At 39.3% G+C, this 18,401-nt stretch overlaps 2 protein-coding genes across 16 annotated transcripts in view; both read right to left on the reverse strand.

Moving 5' to 3' along the window:
- LLPH (LLP homolog, long-term synaptic facilitation factor) overlaps positions 1–18,401 on the reverse strand; it is a 556,390-nt gene that overhangs the window by 155,615 nt on the left and 382,374 nt on the right. The window lies entirely within an intron of this gene.
- The window catches only part of GRIP1 (glutamate receptor interacting protein 1), a 335,051-nt gene that overhangs the window by 82,489 nt on the left and 234,161 nt on the right, over positions 1–18,401 (reverse strand). For all 15 annotated transcript variants that reach the window (XM_049792219.1, XM_049792224.1, XM_049792221.1 and 12 more), the window contains 2 exons: positions 1,366–1,501; positions 272–417 (listed from right to left, as the gene is read on the reverse strand). In XM_049792219.1, coding sequence (XP_049648176.1) covers positions 272–417; positions 1,366–1,501 — 282 coding nt within the window. The remainder of the gene's footprint in view (positions 1–271; positions 418–1,365; positions 1,502–18,401) is intronic.

The raw sequence follows: 18,401 nt of genomic DNA on the forward strand, positions 1-18,401 counted from the left end.
TTGTAAACAAAGAAACAAAAAAATAGTGGAGGTTGACAACTCTGCTCTGTTATTGGTGGGATTTATGCTCGTAAAACACCTGAGCATGTCTGAGAGCGTCCCTTTGTACTGCTAGTTCTTTTGTACTGCTTCCACGCTCTGCGATAAGTCAGAGGAAGAAATCATAAGAAAACCACCGCTACCAAAAATGAAGATAACCAACCATGCCCATCTCACTGCTGACAACGTCTGCTATCCTGCATAGGTTTCAGTTTGCTCTGCTATTACTTACAGACTGGAGGCAGCTCATACTCCACTTCTAAAACAACCCTCTCGCCAACGTTCTTGAGCAGGCTGATGATTTCATCGTGGCGAAATTTGGTCAGGTTGATTCCATTCACAGATTTGATGTAGTCCCCTACATCCAGCTGGTCACTCCTAGGAAAATGTACATATTCCTTTTGTTAAAGACAGATCTGCTGGACCAAACTAAATCCTTTAAATTACTATTTAGTGATGGTAAGAAATATTTCTTCCATTCCTCTAGATTAAAACAAGTTGATCTTTCAAACAGAAAGTGGCACTTTAAGACCTTAATCTAGTCTAGCTTGTTAAATATTAAAAGAGGAACGTTGTTGCATTATTAATTTCTGAAGTACAAAACCAGCTGTACAATAAAGGAGTTGGATGATTTGACTGGTTTGGGCACAGGATCCGGGAAATCGTCATCTTCATGTCCTTATCTTTCTCCGTCTTTTTGGGAAGCGTCCAAAACTACGTTTTTTGGACAATAGTTGCCTTCTCAGCTAACATCACAGCTACAGGAGATAGGCCACAGCCCAAAAGCCAATGTTCTGCTCAGTTACTTGGAATGATTTAGCTTTACCTTTACCTTTTGACTTGTTTCACTTATGAGCAACAGCTTTTTTGTTTCCACTGTAGTAGTAAGCAAGGTAGCTATGACTTCAGACTCTTTTTAATCTTAAAGCCAGCTGATGAATAGTTTTTTTTAGAAAATTAAATTACGGTAGTACTATGATTAGCTTTTCCATTTCCCCGCCCCCCCTCAGTAATTTATGCTTTTTTCTCTCATGTTTTGTTCAAGGGCAGAAAAATAGAGAAATAAAATGTATATAATTTAGAAGAAACTTAATTAGTCTTACGATGACTTTCAAATACCTCATTGGTATTTCTACTATTTGTCAAAGTAGCCTTGAGGGAAGAGGGGGACCAGCTGTTGCCATTTCTCTCTAAGCGTCTCTGGTCTGATGGGCTGCCATTATAAATGTATCTAGTCACATATTTGTTAGTGACCTTTCTGATGCGGTACGTATTTCTGAAGCAATCACATCTTATAATGCATTTTGTGGCTTGAGATGTGGTTACCTAGCAGCGATTCCTCCTTGACGAAGGTTAGATACTCTTGGTTTCCCATCCTTGTCGATTCCACCCGATACTGTAAGCCCTAGGGTGGTGCCTTCTTTTTTCATTAATTCAACTATTGTTGAGCCCTTGAATTCCTCTGTTGAAAGAAAATTATTGGCATTATTAAAATTTAAGTGATAACACAGATGTTGCCTTTCTAAAATGTCATCTACTTCCCAAGAAAATCATCGTCTATGTTAATAAGAAATAACGTGTACATCTGGAGATTCTTTATGTTACAATTCACAAGTTCTGTCTGCAAGGCTCTGCATATAGATAAATCTGAGACATATGTTCTGTAAAAGGTTATTAAAAACTACACCAATGGGCTAGTATAATATCCAGAACCAATAAATACAAAGTCTGGCAACACTTACAATTAAAGATAGTTGTTTCACATTTTTAAAAAGCTATCTTTTCTCATTTTCTGCTTTCTCCCTCTGCACCCTGTGTTTTATAAAGTATTTCAACTGATTAACAAAATAGAAGGGTAAAAGACACAACAATATAACGGTACTAGAAAATTTTAGATCCAGACTCACTTTGAGGCCACTAGTAGAGGTCAGTGTTAATCAAAACAATTGAACATAACAAGAATCCAGATGAAGACTGAACGTATCAGATCTTAACGGTTTTATTCCTTATTCTTACACAAACAAATCCCCACTATAATGCTGTGAAAACTCTGCAGAACAGGTATAAAGTAAGTGAAGGGCTTTTGTAGTTACAGTTGTATATAAAATTTCCTTCACGTGCTGTCTAGGACACCCTCTCCTGCAGTTTGCCCATTCAGCATTCTTGGAAAATGCCAGGCTAATCTCACAGACCTCAACAAATGCAGGTCACCTGCAATGGAATGCCTCAGGGTCTCGAAAAGAGATGTCATTACTGCATGTGGCCGGACAAGGCAATCTACATATGCACAGTTCCAGCAGGGCTGCAACTGGAAAGCAATGATACCTCATATCCAACGTCCCCAGTCAGACAAGACCTATTAAAACTGCCAGCTGTCAAGATACTCTGGAAAAACGCACAAATTCCTAAAGATCCACCCAGAAAATGATGACATCGTGGAAGGATCATCCATCTCTCTGGTCATTTCCATACGACCGAGAACATAACCTAATACATTTTGACCTCAGGATGAAGAACAACTGCTCTGAATGAGAACTACCAAGTGTGAGCAACACAGAAGTAATGGTGGCAGGCAGGGAAAAACATTCAGAACAGCCTCCAGCCCTGGTGGAGTACAATGCAAACCTTGGTAATACTTCTAATAGGTCTTTTGCAGACATGGCATCATCCTATGCAATGTTCCTGCTCCTTTCTAGGTGGCTGACAGGCTCTTCTTTCCATTCTGGCTGATAATGCCCTCACTTCAGTTATTCACATTTTTACCATTATACAGCATGACTTAAGTGTTTGGGCAAGAATTCTCCTATGCTTATGAAGCTTCTACTAAGACAAAATTCTGCAGTGTATTTGGTCAGCAGCGCGGGTTGTTAAAAAGTGGAAGGTATATTTGTAAAAAGAGATTACAAGAGACCATGGGACTGTTCAAAACGTGTCTCTATTCAGTCAGCAGCAGACAGTAGCACAGCCACCTGGTGTGCTCTCCAACTTGGCTGAAACCAAACCATCGTTTGGCATCATTTGGAAGCTACTGAGCTTCCACAATGTTTGCTCACATCTGGCCTCTTTGACAGTTCAGAAAGAACAGATGTGATTACCTGCATCTGAGCACGTAGACACGTTGCATAGCTGTAGGAGACACTAGGGACCAGAATGCTGCTTGTAGTTTTATAAGAACCTGCAAGTATTCATAACCATTACAAAAGTTACATCATGGTGCTTACTGCAACCAAAAATACTATGCGTTTGCACCCATGATGCAACCTCAGCTGCTTGGCTGGTGCGCCACACTTTTTGATTCAGGATTTACTCGATTCTTGAATGTGAGATCTGGAGTTAAAAGGAAAATTCCCCTCTCTCCCCACCTCCCAAACTGAATCCTTCCTTTGTACTTCTCAATAGTACAATCTGGTTCTCGGGACCATCCAAGGTTTTTTCTGCTAACAAATACTTTGCCAGAACACGTATAAAGGACATCAACAATGCACTGCACATGCCTAATCTTTTGCCATAGCATAATACTGCCATGCATTTTGATCTTTTATATAGGTTCTGCTGCCTGAAGTGACATGTGGAACAGATGATCCATGCAGTGTTTTAAGCTAGCTAATGATTATACAGTTCCCTGCAACTACTGGCATGGAAAGTAATGACCAGGCTTGTCCCTTCTCACCATTATTCTGACGAGTTTCTGTATACTTATGCCAACAGAACAGGGACCTCTAAACACTCTTCTTCGGTAGGCAGGAGGGAAAGATGCACGAACGCTATAAGAGAGTGGAGGTGCAAAATGCTCATTGCTAACTGACAGATGAGTTCATCTAGCAGTACGCAACAGTTTCATTAAGTTTGCCCCTCTGAAAGATTTTGTAGCTTTTGTTGTACATAATCATAGCAGGAAGAAATTAAAACCTAAGCTGGTTTTGATTATAAGAGACTGTTATGCCTGGAAGCGCTCTGAACCAGGCCCATTCGATAGCCCAGTCTCTCCTTTTTTCATTTTTGCTTGCTTAAATCGCACATGATTGCTTTTCTTATAATGCTATACATTACATGTTTACTCATCTGCATTGCTTCAGCATTATTATTACAGACTAATCCCACTGGAAGTGCCCAATATCAGAACCACCCTGGGACTCCATCTCCAATCCAACAAGCAACCGCATCTGTACACGCTATTCCCTAACTAATGCAAGGTCAGTCGCTATTCTCGACTTAACACAAAGCTATGCTACTCTTTCTGGGTTAAAAATCAAACTACTTCATGTATCACCTCACTCATAATTCATTACTTATGCCAACCAGCAAATTCCTAATTAGTTAGAAGTCTCTGGGGTCTGTTCTTTGCTACATGTACTCCCAAGCTGCTAATAACATTAGCATAGCCAGAATCAGAAGGGAAGGCAAAGATGTTATTTCCAGATTTCTTATAATTTACGAATCAACCAAGAATTGAATTTACAAGTCTTTTGCTTAGTGGTAAACTGAATATAGAACATGAGCATAAGAAACATCTTCTTACTCCATAACAGTTTATGAACTATCAAATATCAGAACACCACTTCTACAGTACCGCTCTGTGATACGAACCAAATGCATTATTCTAAAATGAAACCGTGTAGAGAAAAGATGGTTCCAAGTCTATAAAAAGCCCAAATCAATACCATTTTACGCTTCAGCAGGAGAAATTGCACTCGAGAACTTCTTCCCCTCCCACCATTAACAACTCCAGCAGCACTCAGCGAAACGCAGCTCACGCTGGGTCCCTGCCTTCCCTCTGCCCGGGGAGGGTTTCGGGACTGCCCCGGGACTTCCATCGCCTCCTCCTGCTGCAGGGGCGATCCTGGGCACACGCCTGGCCGTGCTGCACCAGTCACCCTGCGGCTTCGCTGGCATCCACCTACCGCCAGTACGGGGCTCAGGAATCCTGCTGAACACTGGAGATGGGTTCGGCAAGGGGAGCGCAAACTTGCCTACTTGTATGCGCACACGTACCTGTACGCACATCCAGACATAAGATAGAAAAGAAAGGTTCTGCTCCAAAGAGCTTCACTGAGATCTCCAGTTCTGTAAGGCGGAGCACACATAGCAGCTAACTCTAAAGAAAACATTACGCTGCTGTTGTTTTCTTAATTCCTTGTCTGGATGCTTCTCTTCGGTTTGCCGCTCCAATACCGTAACTGTGTGTGCCTGACTTGCAGCAGGTCAGCTGGTGGAACAAGACTAGGATCGGCTCTGCGACCTGGAAGACTACAGGGATATTCAGCACAGCACGAGAAAACTTCAAAAGATAAGCAGGCGCTCAAATACAAGACTGGGTAAATCTTACTGTAAGAAGATGAATAAATGGAACAACTTGCAGGTAAGTAAAATCCAAGAAATACCATGTGAAATTAATTTTTCGTCAAGGAAAACAGTATCATGATAAAGCTTCTAGAATTTTATACATGATCAGACTTTTTGTAGTTTCCTACCTTTTGATGTGTGTAAATAACACGTTTTAATGAATAAAAAGCATGGAAAATAAATTGACTCATGAGACTGCTGAACCTGGAATATAGTCACTTCTTCAAAACCAAAATTAAATACTAGACTACAGAAGAGATTTTTTTCACAGAACAACACGCGAAAGTTGAGAGAATTCTTAATCAAAAGTTTTATCATCTATTTCCTATATTCTACAATTTTATATCTTAATTTACATGTTAAAGTAAGACTGAAAAACATTTGCCTTCATTCCAGACATTGAGTGTCTGTTTCATCCTTCTGTGAAAATTTCATTTTCAAATCCAAGAAAATGCCTAGAATCTACATGATCAGGTTAAGTGCTTGTATCCTCCATCTAGTGAATGAGTTTGGTCAGCGCAGCCAGGACAGGGCATAAATGGAACTTAACCTAAAAGTAAAAAAATACTTGCTGTCACTGATCGTTTCCTACCAAAAGACATACATAATCAATAAGTAAGTAATTGGTAAGTCTGTTGAAAATACAGTCATAGCTGTCCTCGTATGGATTTTCCCTGTATGTCAGCAGAAATTCTGCAGAGGAAACATCTCGCTTTACATTCCAGTAGGCATCTCATGGCTTGATAAGAAATCACGTAAAGTCAATTGTTAAGAAACAGCAGTTTGTTACGCTGGGGACATCACATCTACTCAATGTCTCAAGTCCCGTGAGTAGGTGTATTTCTCTGAGTGCAACAAGAGGGATGTCAAGAGATGATGAACATACTCTTCCTTGTTGCCCTTTTCACGACTGGCTGTCACTAACTCCTAAACCACCTAAATCTGTATTAAAAACAAGCAAACAAAACCACATTGGAGAAGAAAATCCGAAAACTGAAGCTGACCTTAACCTATTTTGTGCTGCCTCCTCCAGCCTTTGGAGGGACAATCCCCAAACCAGTCCTAGTTCAGAACCCAGCGACCCCCAGCAGAAGACACCCGGGTACCATGAGGTGCATGGGAGCACATCCAGGAGGCACAGCACACCGCAGTTACCAGCGGACTGTACAGTTAAAACAACGCCGATGCAGGTTGCCTTGGGTCAGCAGCCAGGCTAGCATGAATGATGGCTTGGATAAATGTTGTAAAGGTGAAACGCTGTGCTATTTTCAGGGAAAGCAAGGGAGATGCGTAAGGCTCCAGCACTTGTAGAAAACCACTTAAAATAGACTCAGTTTATACCAACAGCTATTTTGGTTGTGTACAGGGCATTAGACAATCCTTTTTTTTTTTTTTTTTTTTTCAGCTGTAAGAGCATCTACAAGATAACTTTGCCACTGCAGAAATACCATCTAAAACACAAATACCTTCCACCAGTGCTTATAAACTGGAAAAAGTCTTGACTGTTGCCTGGCCTAGGCATAACATAGAAAAGCAAATAATGATATTTTATGATCAACCACAGGCCGTGATATACAGGATGTGATCACCTAACTCACTGAAAACACCAGGCTTGCAGGACACGGCAGCACAGCTCACATCTGGGTTCATTGTTTTTTCCACCTAAAAAGAGCTTAGTTCTTGCACTACTTGGTTTTGGGTATGTTTTTCATATTCTAAGGCACAGAAACAGATACTTTGGCAGTCAACTCGCTCTATAACAAAACTGAGGCATGCAACAGGGGTGGTCTTCAATTTAGCATCAAACATAAGCATTACATTTGAAACTCTGTTTATAACTAAAAGAATTGAAATTAATATAAATATCCCAAACCTGAAATCAAATAACCACCAACTGAAAGCCAGTAAGAGACAAAAAATGCCTCTTCATTCTTCATGACAAGAATCTCATCAACTTCTTAGCAGAAGAGTATTGGAAGAAACACCTCATATATGACACAGTTATCGACACACACCACAGTAACTTGAGTCATTACACTTCCAGAGTGACACGTTTAGCAGGACGGTACGAGTACGACCCTTTCTACAAAAATACCCCACTCTTTGTGGGTGCGATAAAGAAAAACCCACAATCAGCTGTTGGAGAACTGCATTTCATTTTTTACACTGACTAGAGTTAAACCATTTTTACTTTCCAACATCTCCGTCCCCAGCCTGCAGTGCAGTTATAACAAACTGTCCCAGTGCTGCTCCGGCAGCGGCACAGCCAGGCTAGCAACGGCACACGTTCAAGAGCCAAAATCCTGCTTGTGTCTGAATCCGCCCCTACAGCCAGGAGTGGTAGAAAACACTTGCCACACAGGCCACAGTCAGAACAACAACAAGCCCTTCCCTCTCTACATTTTCTTGAGATGGCTGGTGACAAGGCTTATGGAGGAATAAAATTAATGCAACTAGTAAGGAGACATATGAATATTAGTTTTTTTCCATTCCACCTTGTTTTGGACTGTGTGGGAGAGCCCAATGGTGTGGAAAAGCAAAATCACAGCCACCCAGGAAATGTTTAAAACTGCCATGCCATTTCTGGAGGAGTTCTTATTTCTAAGGTGTCCTTCTGTCAGTTTTTGCTCATATGCTTCCTGTTTTCTTAATTTGTGTAGATGTCCATAAAGGTGGAATGTAATACAACGCAGAACATCTGTGTAGAAGGAAATTGAAAACATGCACCTTTCATAATCCCCTATTATAGGTAAAGAATCAAATTACAAGCTTGAATTTTTGTAAGTATATTGAAGAACAATCAACATATTTTAATTAAAATGCATTTAGAAAGTAAGATGTTTCAAGTTTAAGTGTCAAAACTAATAGAATTACTATTCATAATCCCCGAGCAAATCTTGACAGAGAAATTCAATTAGAGGAAAAATTATTAATAACATTATAAAACATTAAAACATCTGGCTTCAGCAAATATGAATACTTTAATATATTACTGTAAGATGCAGATTTAGAGGAATCGCAACCAACGAAACTTTTTTTTTGCATTATTACCTACAAAAAAGTTACTTTTATCCCTGACGTGCCCCCTTGCAACAGGGTTGGAATAAAGATGCAGTGTGAACTACAAACTTGCTCAATGATGTAGTCTAGTTAAAGCACATTTATTCCTTGAGCTAGCTGTGAAGTTCAAGCGTTTTCATTGATGGCTTTCTCTGGGAAAGTATCTACGCTATCGATTGATCACTACCTGCATGCTTGAAGATTTGCAACGATCAGCTCTCTTATCTTTGGGTAGGGACCTGTTCCACCTTGAGACACTTGCTAGGTTTCAATAAGTTCAAGCATTTTTCTGCTTCCACATTAAGTCTGGTGGCAGTCAAATTCCTGAAAATGTGCGGGGTCCAAAGCAGCTCACTAAAGTGTCAAGGTGGAGCTTTCTGAAGCAAGGACATTGGAGTGTAGGACAAAACAAGCACAAATATGAATAACTCGATGGTCTCAACCTTCACAACCTCTTTAACAGACATTACAGGGCTTTCCAGAGCTCAAACCTCTTTGCTTCCACACAATGGCATTTTTTGGCTTGGGTGGGGAATGGATAGTAGAAGATACTTTTGAGCTGAAGCTTATACCCATAGTTATCTCAAATTTGTATCTCCCACATGAAACAAGTGTCTGCTTTTGAAAATTTTGCTTCATGCTATAAGCAACCAAGTCTTAAACTCAAGAATGGCTTGTGCATCAGCAGTGCTACCCTGAACACCTCTGCATGTCTCTATTATTAAACACTATGGATGAAGAAAGGACAGAGCTCCATGACAGCATTAGTCTTCTCTGGATTTCTGTCTGAACTGGATGAAGGCTTCAGTAATCCTCCTTCCTTGCTAGTGGAAATCCTGCTGTGCGGAACAGCACCAGAACTTTGACATTGATGTGGTATTTTGCGTTGTAAAATTTCTTCCCATAATTCTGATGGATTCACTTCCAACTTCCTCTCCATTTCCTTTATTAAGAAATTAGCACCAAGAGAACTCTTGCTAGTTAGTGTTTATTTGTACTGAGGTGATACTATTCACAAAAGCATGGCCTGACTGTTCCAGTTTCTCTGCTTTCTACAGTTACCAAAACGGATCAGGCAGGATTGATTACAGGATTGATTGCACTTGTGCATTTCAAGGCAGGAAGGAACCACTGAGGACAATTCTTTCCCTGATCTCCTGAGTGACACAAGCAGAGAAACATGATACACTGATATCTGCAGCTAGATTACCTTTTAGAAAGCTATCCAATGTGGCTTTGAAACCATCATGTGATGGAAAATCTGCTACATGTGCAGGCAATTTATATCTGAATTGGGAGTAGACAAGTCGTCAATCCCAAGATCTCATTAAACTACCACCATTACATTCAAGGTATCCCTGCAGATACAGAACTGTAACCTCTGATCGAATCACCTCTTAATCTTCTGTCCATTTTAGATTAAGAACTGCCTGAATTGCTTAGGGTTTTGCCATTTAAGACATGTTTTGCAGCTCCTTCCAATGTTTCAACTTCTTGTGGCTACCAGGTAAGTTTTAGCAAGACTGCCATTAGATCCCTTTTCTCCATTTGAGCTGTCATTTATTTTTACTAAACATACTTTGAGCTGCCTGTCATGGTCTACAGTTGCTACATAATTTAACATTTTAGTTATATAAAACATCAGTTTTCCTTTTTAGGACGTGGAGGCAAGATTGCTAATATCATGGCAAAATTGAAGCAGTAAGGAACAGAAAAGAATATAGTAACAGTGCACTCCTTTTTAGATAAACTGTTGTGCAGGCATTCAAATAATGGATGGTGAATTTTCAAATATATATTATGATGACTGAAATTTGGAGGAATGCGCCAGTAGGACTTTTCCTAGTACTTGGATTAAGGAGCAGATATTTACATTTTTAGGGGTCATACACCTCTTTCTTTGTTGAGCATACAAAGTTGAATGATACACACACCCCATCTTTCTACTTGGTAGTACTGAGGGAGATTCAGCATGACAACGGGGTTTATCAAAGCCTCTGTGTGGAAGATTAGACAATCCTTGGAAAAAATTAGGAATGAACAAAGAAAAAAATGGAAAATGAGAGTGAACACTTCCTACAGATTTTACCTTTTGTCTTTTCTGCTCAGTAATCACTGATACCTTTATGGTTTGCTTACTCTCTACCTTTGTGGAAAACCACATCCCAGAAAACCCCACTTCTGGGAGATGGTAGTTCAAAAATAGGCTGAAAGAATGGATAGCTATGGATGTTTTTAAAAGTGATCTGATAATGATTCATTCTTTTTCTATGCTTCAGTTTTATATAAAACTAAAGTTACAAGGATTGCTTAGGGGTGAATTTAATATGCAGCAACACCTGACAAATAGGATGCACTGAATTTTTTTATTAGGTGTTTAGAGTAGGGGAAAAAAAAAAAAGAAGCCTGTGACAAAGGAACCATTAACTCACTCAACATTTAGGATGAAGAAAAAATATAGTTAAAGCCACAGGAAAAGCAGGGTTAAAGAACTACAAAATAAGCTACGGGCTTATATTAAAATTTGCCAAATCACAAGAACAGTGACGACTTTAGGTGTCAATAAGTATTTAAAATCCACAAGGATTTAGTATTTCTGTACAAGAAGTTTGCCAACAGGAAAAAAAAGAGGAAAAAAAGTAATTCAGGCATTTCTCAGCTGCTAACCTGTGCTCTGTAACTCTCTAATCAATCTCTGTACTTATTCCCTAAGGTTTAATGTATGCATAATGAACTAATGGCAAAGAGGAATGAAGACAGATGCATTCATTTGCATGAACTAACTTATTAGATAGTCAAGCTTGCTGAACAAATCACTGCAGCAAAACAGTAAAATGCACAGGTGCAAGAATGTACCTATGTGATTTCTTTTGTCATCTAATGGCCAACATATGCCACAGAATTAGCACAGAAACTGAAATGGCATCATATTAGCACCTAGTAATATTGCACCTATTAGCCTGTGAGACAATAGGAATATTTTACATCTTCAGGTCACTTCAAGAAACTATATGCATGTCTCAGCAAAAATCTGAACGTGACATCAATGTGAGAGGCTTATATTATCCTGAGGCAGCCTCATTATTGTATGCCGCAGGAAAAAAAGACTTTCCTCTGTCAAAGTCCAAAATGTGATGCATATTTCACAGGAAAGTTTTTTGTTTTTTCTTTCAACATTTCCTCTTATCCTCCAGAAACTTCAGGTGAAAAGGAACAAAGATGATTACACCTACCTGCCTCTCCAAAAATATTAAGACATGCTAGCTATACGTTCTGGTTCACGTCTACTTCAAACACACATCTTGTTCACTGTGTCTATTGCAACAGCTTTCTCTCCTTTCAGTGACGAGGAGGTTAAGACAGACAGGTAACTGTCTCTATAAACTGAAGAAATAGCTAAAATCTTCAAATAGACTAAACCAGATATGGATTAAGCTAAACCGTACTACCTGGAGGCTTCAATGACATCTTCCGTTTCAATCAAAATGCAACAGAATCTCAACAAGGATGCAAACAGGGGAAGCGGCTCACACAACTCAAAGCACGCCTGTTGAAAATATGTACTTATTTTAAACTAAGATCGTCTGTGAAAAAGAGCTGTCACTTTAATGAAGGAAGACAGAAGGAAACTGCCCGCTTGCGAGCACTTCTTCAGGTTGCTGACTCCATGCAATCAACTCACAAGATGTGACTGTCCCTGTTTCTCTCCTCTGCTGTTAAAGGATATCCTGCCAGGTTTTTTTAAGGAAATATTTAAATTCTAAGTAATTTTAAGTTTACAAAATCACCTAAGGTACCTACCTACCAGGCCTCTCTCAATACAGAGGTCTTGGCACAGAGATATTCTACTATCATTTAGAGGAAAAACTAAGAGAAAATTGTATTTTTACATTTGACGTGGTTCCAGTTTGGTATAAAACTTCTGTAAGTTAAACAAATAAGTGCATTCTGAAACTTTTTTCTTCTCCAGATATACCAACATGTGGTGTTCTTGAAATGAAATAAATGTCTGCTCCCTGTGACCTGTATCTTTTTGCTTCACTGCTGCTTACACTGGGCTGCTCCCAGCTGTACGCCATGTCGCGTGCCCAGAAGCCTGGAAAGGCTGGGGACCCCACGCCAGAGTAGTTCGCATGCAGTTCAGTTATCCTTCATCACTGGATTTATGAACCCCAGGTTTAATAAATCAACGCTTTTCAGCTGAAGTCTGCATCACTGGGAAATTTCCATCTAGATCAGGCACTGCGCATCTGGAATTGCCATTCATTTCACCTAAAAAGACGGGTGCTCAAATCTTCTCTTTCTTTGCCTTACTATACTGTTAAATTGCTTTGAAAAATTGTGATAGGCTTACTCATGTGACTAAAGCAATCACAACCGCATAAATCATACATTGCTTGCCTGTCCCAAGTACGATATCAAATGCATCAACCTAAACCAGTTGGATTCCTTAACTCCCATTTTTCAGCCACTTTAATGCAAAAAAGCACCATGAGTTAGACTTCGGAAATACAAAAAACTAATCCCCCCACTTTGTTTTTCTATGTCAGATTAACACTTTGACAGTAACAACAAACCATTCCATTTGCTCCCTCTTAACCCATTAGTTCCTGGCGAATAAACTGACCAGAGATCTAATTAGAGCCTCAAATTTTGCAGCTGTAACTTCTGAAATCTTTGAGGATGTCACTCCAGTCCTTAACCTGTATCAAATACTCAGATTTAACAGCTTGGGTTTTTTTCCTAACTTACAGCTTATCCTACAGTTTGGGCATACATATAAAGGATATATGCATATGTCAAACATGCAGACAGGTTCAGCATTTCTGCCATTTTTATAACATCACTTAACCTTAGCACTGTTAATGGGAACGTATCATACTGGTCTGAACATACCTAACGGAGCTAAGATTTACACCAACAAAGAACGTCTGGCATGACAGGATCTGCTGTTACTCATAAGTATGCAGCAAACAGTTCATTAAAATGGCTAGAAACATTAGCATCATCTATAAGCACAATTTGGGACTTCCTAAGGAGAGCAGGAGAGGCTGCTGATGGTATCTAGTACTGCACAGAGCTATTTACGTAAACTGGCAAATTCCGAAGAACCACTAACAGTAAATGTTTCCAGACAGGATCTATCTTAATTCCCAGAATTTAGCTTATTCTGAAGGTCACCGCCTCCAAGATTTTTTTGACTGAAAATAGATGGGAAAGGTGATTTCTGCCTGAACAGAACTATCCAATAAACACATTTGCCCTTTTTTTTTCCTCAGTGTTTGTAAAGCATGGTCAACTATTGTAGGGATTTTTCTTCTAAGCTCACTTTGCATAAACGTCTTGCAGGTTCCACCCCCAAACCCCTTTTCTGCTTAGGGCAGATTTACGTTAAAAAAAAGACCCCAACATGACTATGTAATTGTCAATATAATGTCAAACACTCCCAGCAGAGAAGAAGTCATAATGGGGGAAAAAAGAAGCCAAAAAAATTTAGATCAATTTGTCAAGCAAAAGAAGAGAGACAGCACTTCTGTCCTGGTGTCACTTTGCCCACCCTGAAGCTTTGCTAATTTAGAAATACTGCAAAACTCATTCTTCCAACCAACCCAGCTTTGCCAGCAGTATTTTCCAGGAAACACCTAGTTTAGACATCTTACAGAATGCCTGTAATAAGAGTCTTTGCTCTGGATTTTCTTTCCCTGCGTGGTTTAGCAGAGTCTGGAGGAGGTGATCCGCAAGCCATAACAGGTCTGCACATTCATCATGTTATTCCCCAGTGAAGACCCAGAACTTATGATGGAGATAGAGATACCAGCCTAATGTTAACTGCTACCACCTGATAAGAATATTTGGTATGGTTTTGAGTTTATAATGTTTAATTTTGAATCATACATGCATTAGAAAAGTACAAGATGATGCCCTGATATCTTCTGATCCCCACGTATTAACTACTGGTCAATGATAATTTTATAGGGTAGTGGATGTATTAAAATGTGCATTGGATCGGCATATAAAATGTTTTAGACTCTACTCCAACTTTGGACATAGAGAAAATTGGGACTATAAAATGTATCCACAAGTTGTCAAAAATACTGAGACACCCAACACCCTTAACTCAGCCTATGAAAAGCACATCTCACCATACCTTATAATCATGTCCAGCTATCACTGAAGTTGGCTAGCACTTAAGCTAGACTGACTGACTTAATGTTGTGTGGTGTGGGATTAAGTAAGTCGAGCTCCATTATTTTTGTTATGTTCCCATTGACTATCTGCTCTCTATTGCACCATTACCTTTTGTTAGTGGCTAAGGAATAAAGCTCTTGGATTTTAATAGTCTCATTAGACTTAGGTACAATATGTATCATGAAACTGCAGAAATTCCTTACTAGGCATCTGGTTTTGTAGCTACAAGTTTGTAATGACTTTCAAATACACTTGCTAAATTTTCAATTCCAGAACTAATGACGTATCTTTTAGCCAGAACTCAACCTGAAAAGTTTTTGGAAGAGCACACATTTTTACTCCCATTTGAATATGTTCCACGCAAATTATTTAGAAATTATTATTAATTTAAATTGTACTGCACCATTAGTTATTCTTGATAGATTTGGTCTATTTTGCTGCAGTCTTGGTCTAGTGACAAGATTTCCCTTATACGACCTCTATCAGTTTTCACTTCTCACTTTCGTTTACAGAAGCAGTATTTTGGGGATCAATATTCACACTGTGTTACCAGGTACGATGACTCATTGTTTGTCAATGATATCTAAAATTCAGCCCCAGCATGTCCCCCTCATTTTTCTATAACACTGGGGTTTTACTACCACAAAGGTCAATGCTCATTTTCTGTATCATTTATCTGACAAGTATTTGGGGTCACAATGTCATCGAAAATGGGAAGAAAGTCTTGGCACGATCTTGTCTCAGAGTTAACAATTAAGCTGGGCTCGTTTTACTTCACTGATAAAATCTATTAGCATTGAAGACTGGCACCTGTTCCTGCTTGCATTAATATTCACAGTGTCCTTCCACCAATGTTTTCTGTGAATAAGAGCATTGAAATCTCTTGGGTTTGGCCTCATTGCTATTTTACCCTATTAAAATACTCCTTGTTTTGCTTTCTGTACTCTTTTCAGTTTGTTAGTAAGTGAGACTTTACTGAAGAGCCTTCTTTATGTGTTTATTCACACAACATTAGTGGATTCCCAAGACCATGAAAATACAAAGTGAGAACGGTATCTGAAATTTGGACAAGGACAATAAATAAAAAATATAAGCATCTGCACTCTACTAGCCTGTATATCACCTACAAACTTAATAAAGTCTCCCGCTCTATTAATGTAAGAGGTATGAATAGATGTTTGCACCTGTATATAAAAAAACAGGTGCCCAGCAAATTAATTATGAAATTAATGTGGACAGAAAAGGATTTGGGAAACCTGACAGGTGATCAAAACTCTGACTGGCCAGAATAATTATGAAAACCATTAATATATAAACAAGAGAGTTCTACATAGCAATACTTAGTACACCTTTGCATTTAGTGGAGTAGTGACCATCACTTGGATGCTTTATCTCATTCTTGTGACACAATTCAACAAGATTACTACTAAGGGAGGGCAGGAGAGTCAGAAAAGAGCTTTCAGAATAGTTAAAGAAACACACCTGGGAGCTAAAGACCCCAGAAGCACAATTTGTTTACTTTAAAAAAGGGAGGATTAAACAGTGATTTCATAATGAAGTACCTATATAGGATGAAGTGAATTTTGATGAAAAACAACTCTATCACAAATGAGATGAAGCTGAAACCACACATACTCAAGCTAGAAATAAAAGCAATGAGGCTAACAACAAAAGGCTGCGATGGATTTTGTATCACTGCCAACCTTAAATAGACCGAATGTCCCTCTAAAATATAATTCAAATACAAGTTGAAATGTAAGTAAATTCAGGGAAGTTGTATATTTAGTTAAGATGGTCACCAAGGTCTCTTCTGCCCCACGAACTCCATATAAATTCACAATAAATACACTAAAACCTGAAAGAATGAGCTCTTTGTTCCTACCACAAACAAAAACCTAGTTTCTAATGATGCTATAATTAACTTGTGGTCTTACAGCTCCTACACAAAACAGACATGCCTAACACTTTTATTCTACGCTGTGAGGCACGAATTCCTATCTCTGTCTGCCCCACATACCAGGGATGCAGTGAGGAAGACACACAAGCACCGAAATCTCTTTCCCTCTTCTGATTCTAAGCAGCATGAAAATGCTATTAAACAAACAAGCAAAGAAATGACCCTTTCTGCATCCACATTAAACACTTCAAACAACTTCACATTAGCAAAAATGGACATATAATTTTGTAACAAAAAAAATATTAAGATTTTGATGTAAAAGTCAAAGTTTACTGTGAAACCTTGTAGCTTTGACCCATTGATACTGTTGAAAAGAAGAGGCAGCTATTATCCAGATCTGGGACAGCATATTTTGCTGTGACAGTGCTGTTATCTTGGTAGACGATACATTATTTTCTTCCTATCTTCATGTCCTGAATTTATAATCACTGTAGAAACTGAATGGGAGATTTTAAAAAAACAGATGAAAAGCATGTATGAACTCCTTTAAAGAGGTACTGGAAAACACATTCGGAACATCATTAAAAAAAAATTTAAAAAATCATGTTAATTATCTACAACTCTAAGACAAAAAGACTCCATCAACTCCAAAAAGACCCAAGTAGGCCAATGATAAAAAATTATCCTCAACTTCTTAGACTACCAAATTACTCAGATGTTAAAGGAAGATGCTGGGATTTCTTTTGCTAGTCGTATGGTTCTGCCTACAGCATCGTGTGACATAGGACTTCTGAAAGACAGCAACACCCTGCTGGGTCAGACTAACACTCCATCTAGTCCTGCTCCATGTTGGAAACAAGAAAAGAAGGTCCTGTTTAGGGAGAGAATGAAAGCCTGCCAATTTGTCCAGTGCAGTCCTGCCACAGTTCCCCAACATCCAGTACTGTCACATTAGAGGATACAATGCTCCTTGGTCCTTGTAGTGTTTACATATGAATTTCTTGCCAATTAATTTGTTCGATCCTTTCTGAATCCACAGACTCAGTCTGCATCCACACGTTTATTGCTTACTCTTCCTCTCTAGTGATATTGGATCCAGGAGGATTGTCTCAATTGAATGATGCAAAAATCAGTTTTTCTGTTGAATCCACATTTTTGTTCCAATGCCAAACTGATAACAGTATAGATTAGAATGTCTGAATAGTTTCCCACCCATGCAAAAAAGATACCGCCTGAATATTTTTTATACGTTTCCTCACTTCCGAACAGACTGGGGAACCTGAGCACCCTCATGGATCTTCTCCTCATGTAATTTCCTTTTTTCTGCAGACACTCCCTTCCTTCCCCACGAAAACCCAGCCGTGCTATCCTGTGGAAATGCGGTGGTTTTCAAGAGGTCAATATTGAGCTTTAGCTTCTCAGTTACCTAAACCAACAAAGAACCTCTGGTAGCTGTAATGGGCTGTTCTACTCCACAAGGGATAATCAAAGTCCCATTTCACGAAAGAAGAGTTTTACAGCTTCTTGTGGACAGCAGAGATTGCAGGGATCGAGGAGTCTTGTGTTCAGCCAGGAACGGACCACGATCAGTCACACAATCACAGGGTTACAGATCTCCCTGTGCTCGTCACCTCTTGCCATGACCTTTAACGAGCCTGTAGCTTTCCTCCCTCTTTCCAAACTCACCCAGACCGTCCAGCTTCTCTTTCCATACCTCTCAGGACTACTCACCATCTTTGGCTTCTCCTCGTTTCTCTCTCCTCAGACGGCCTCTACAGCCTGCCCCCTCTTCTAACTGAAGCCTTTAGAGGAGAGTCGATTTTTCGACAGAAGCCACCAACACTTGGATTAAAATGAAAGAAAGCAACCATCA

The sequence above is a fragment of the Accipiter gentilis genome, chromosome 34 (genome assembly GCF_929443795.1).
Source record: "Accipiter gentilis chromosome 34, bAccGen1.1, whole genome shotgun sequence".
NCBI lineage: Eukaryota > Metazoa > Chordata > Aves > Accipitriformes > Accipitridae > Astur > Astur gentilis.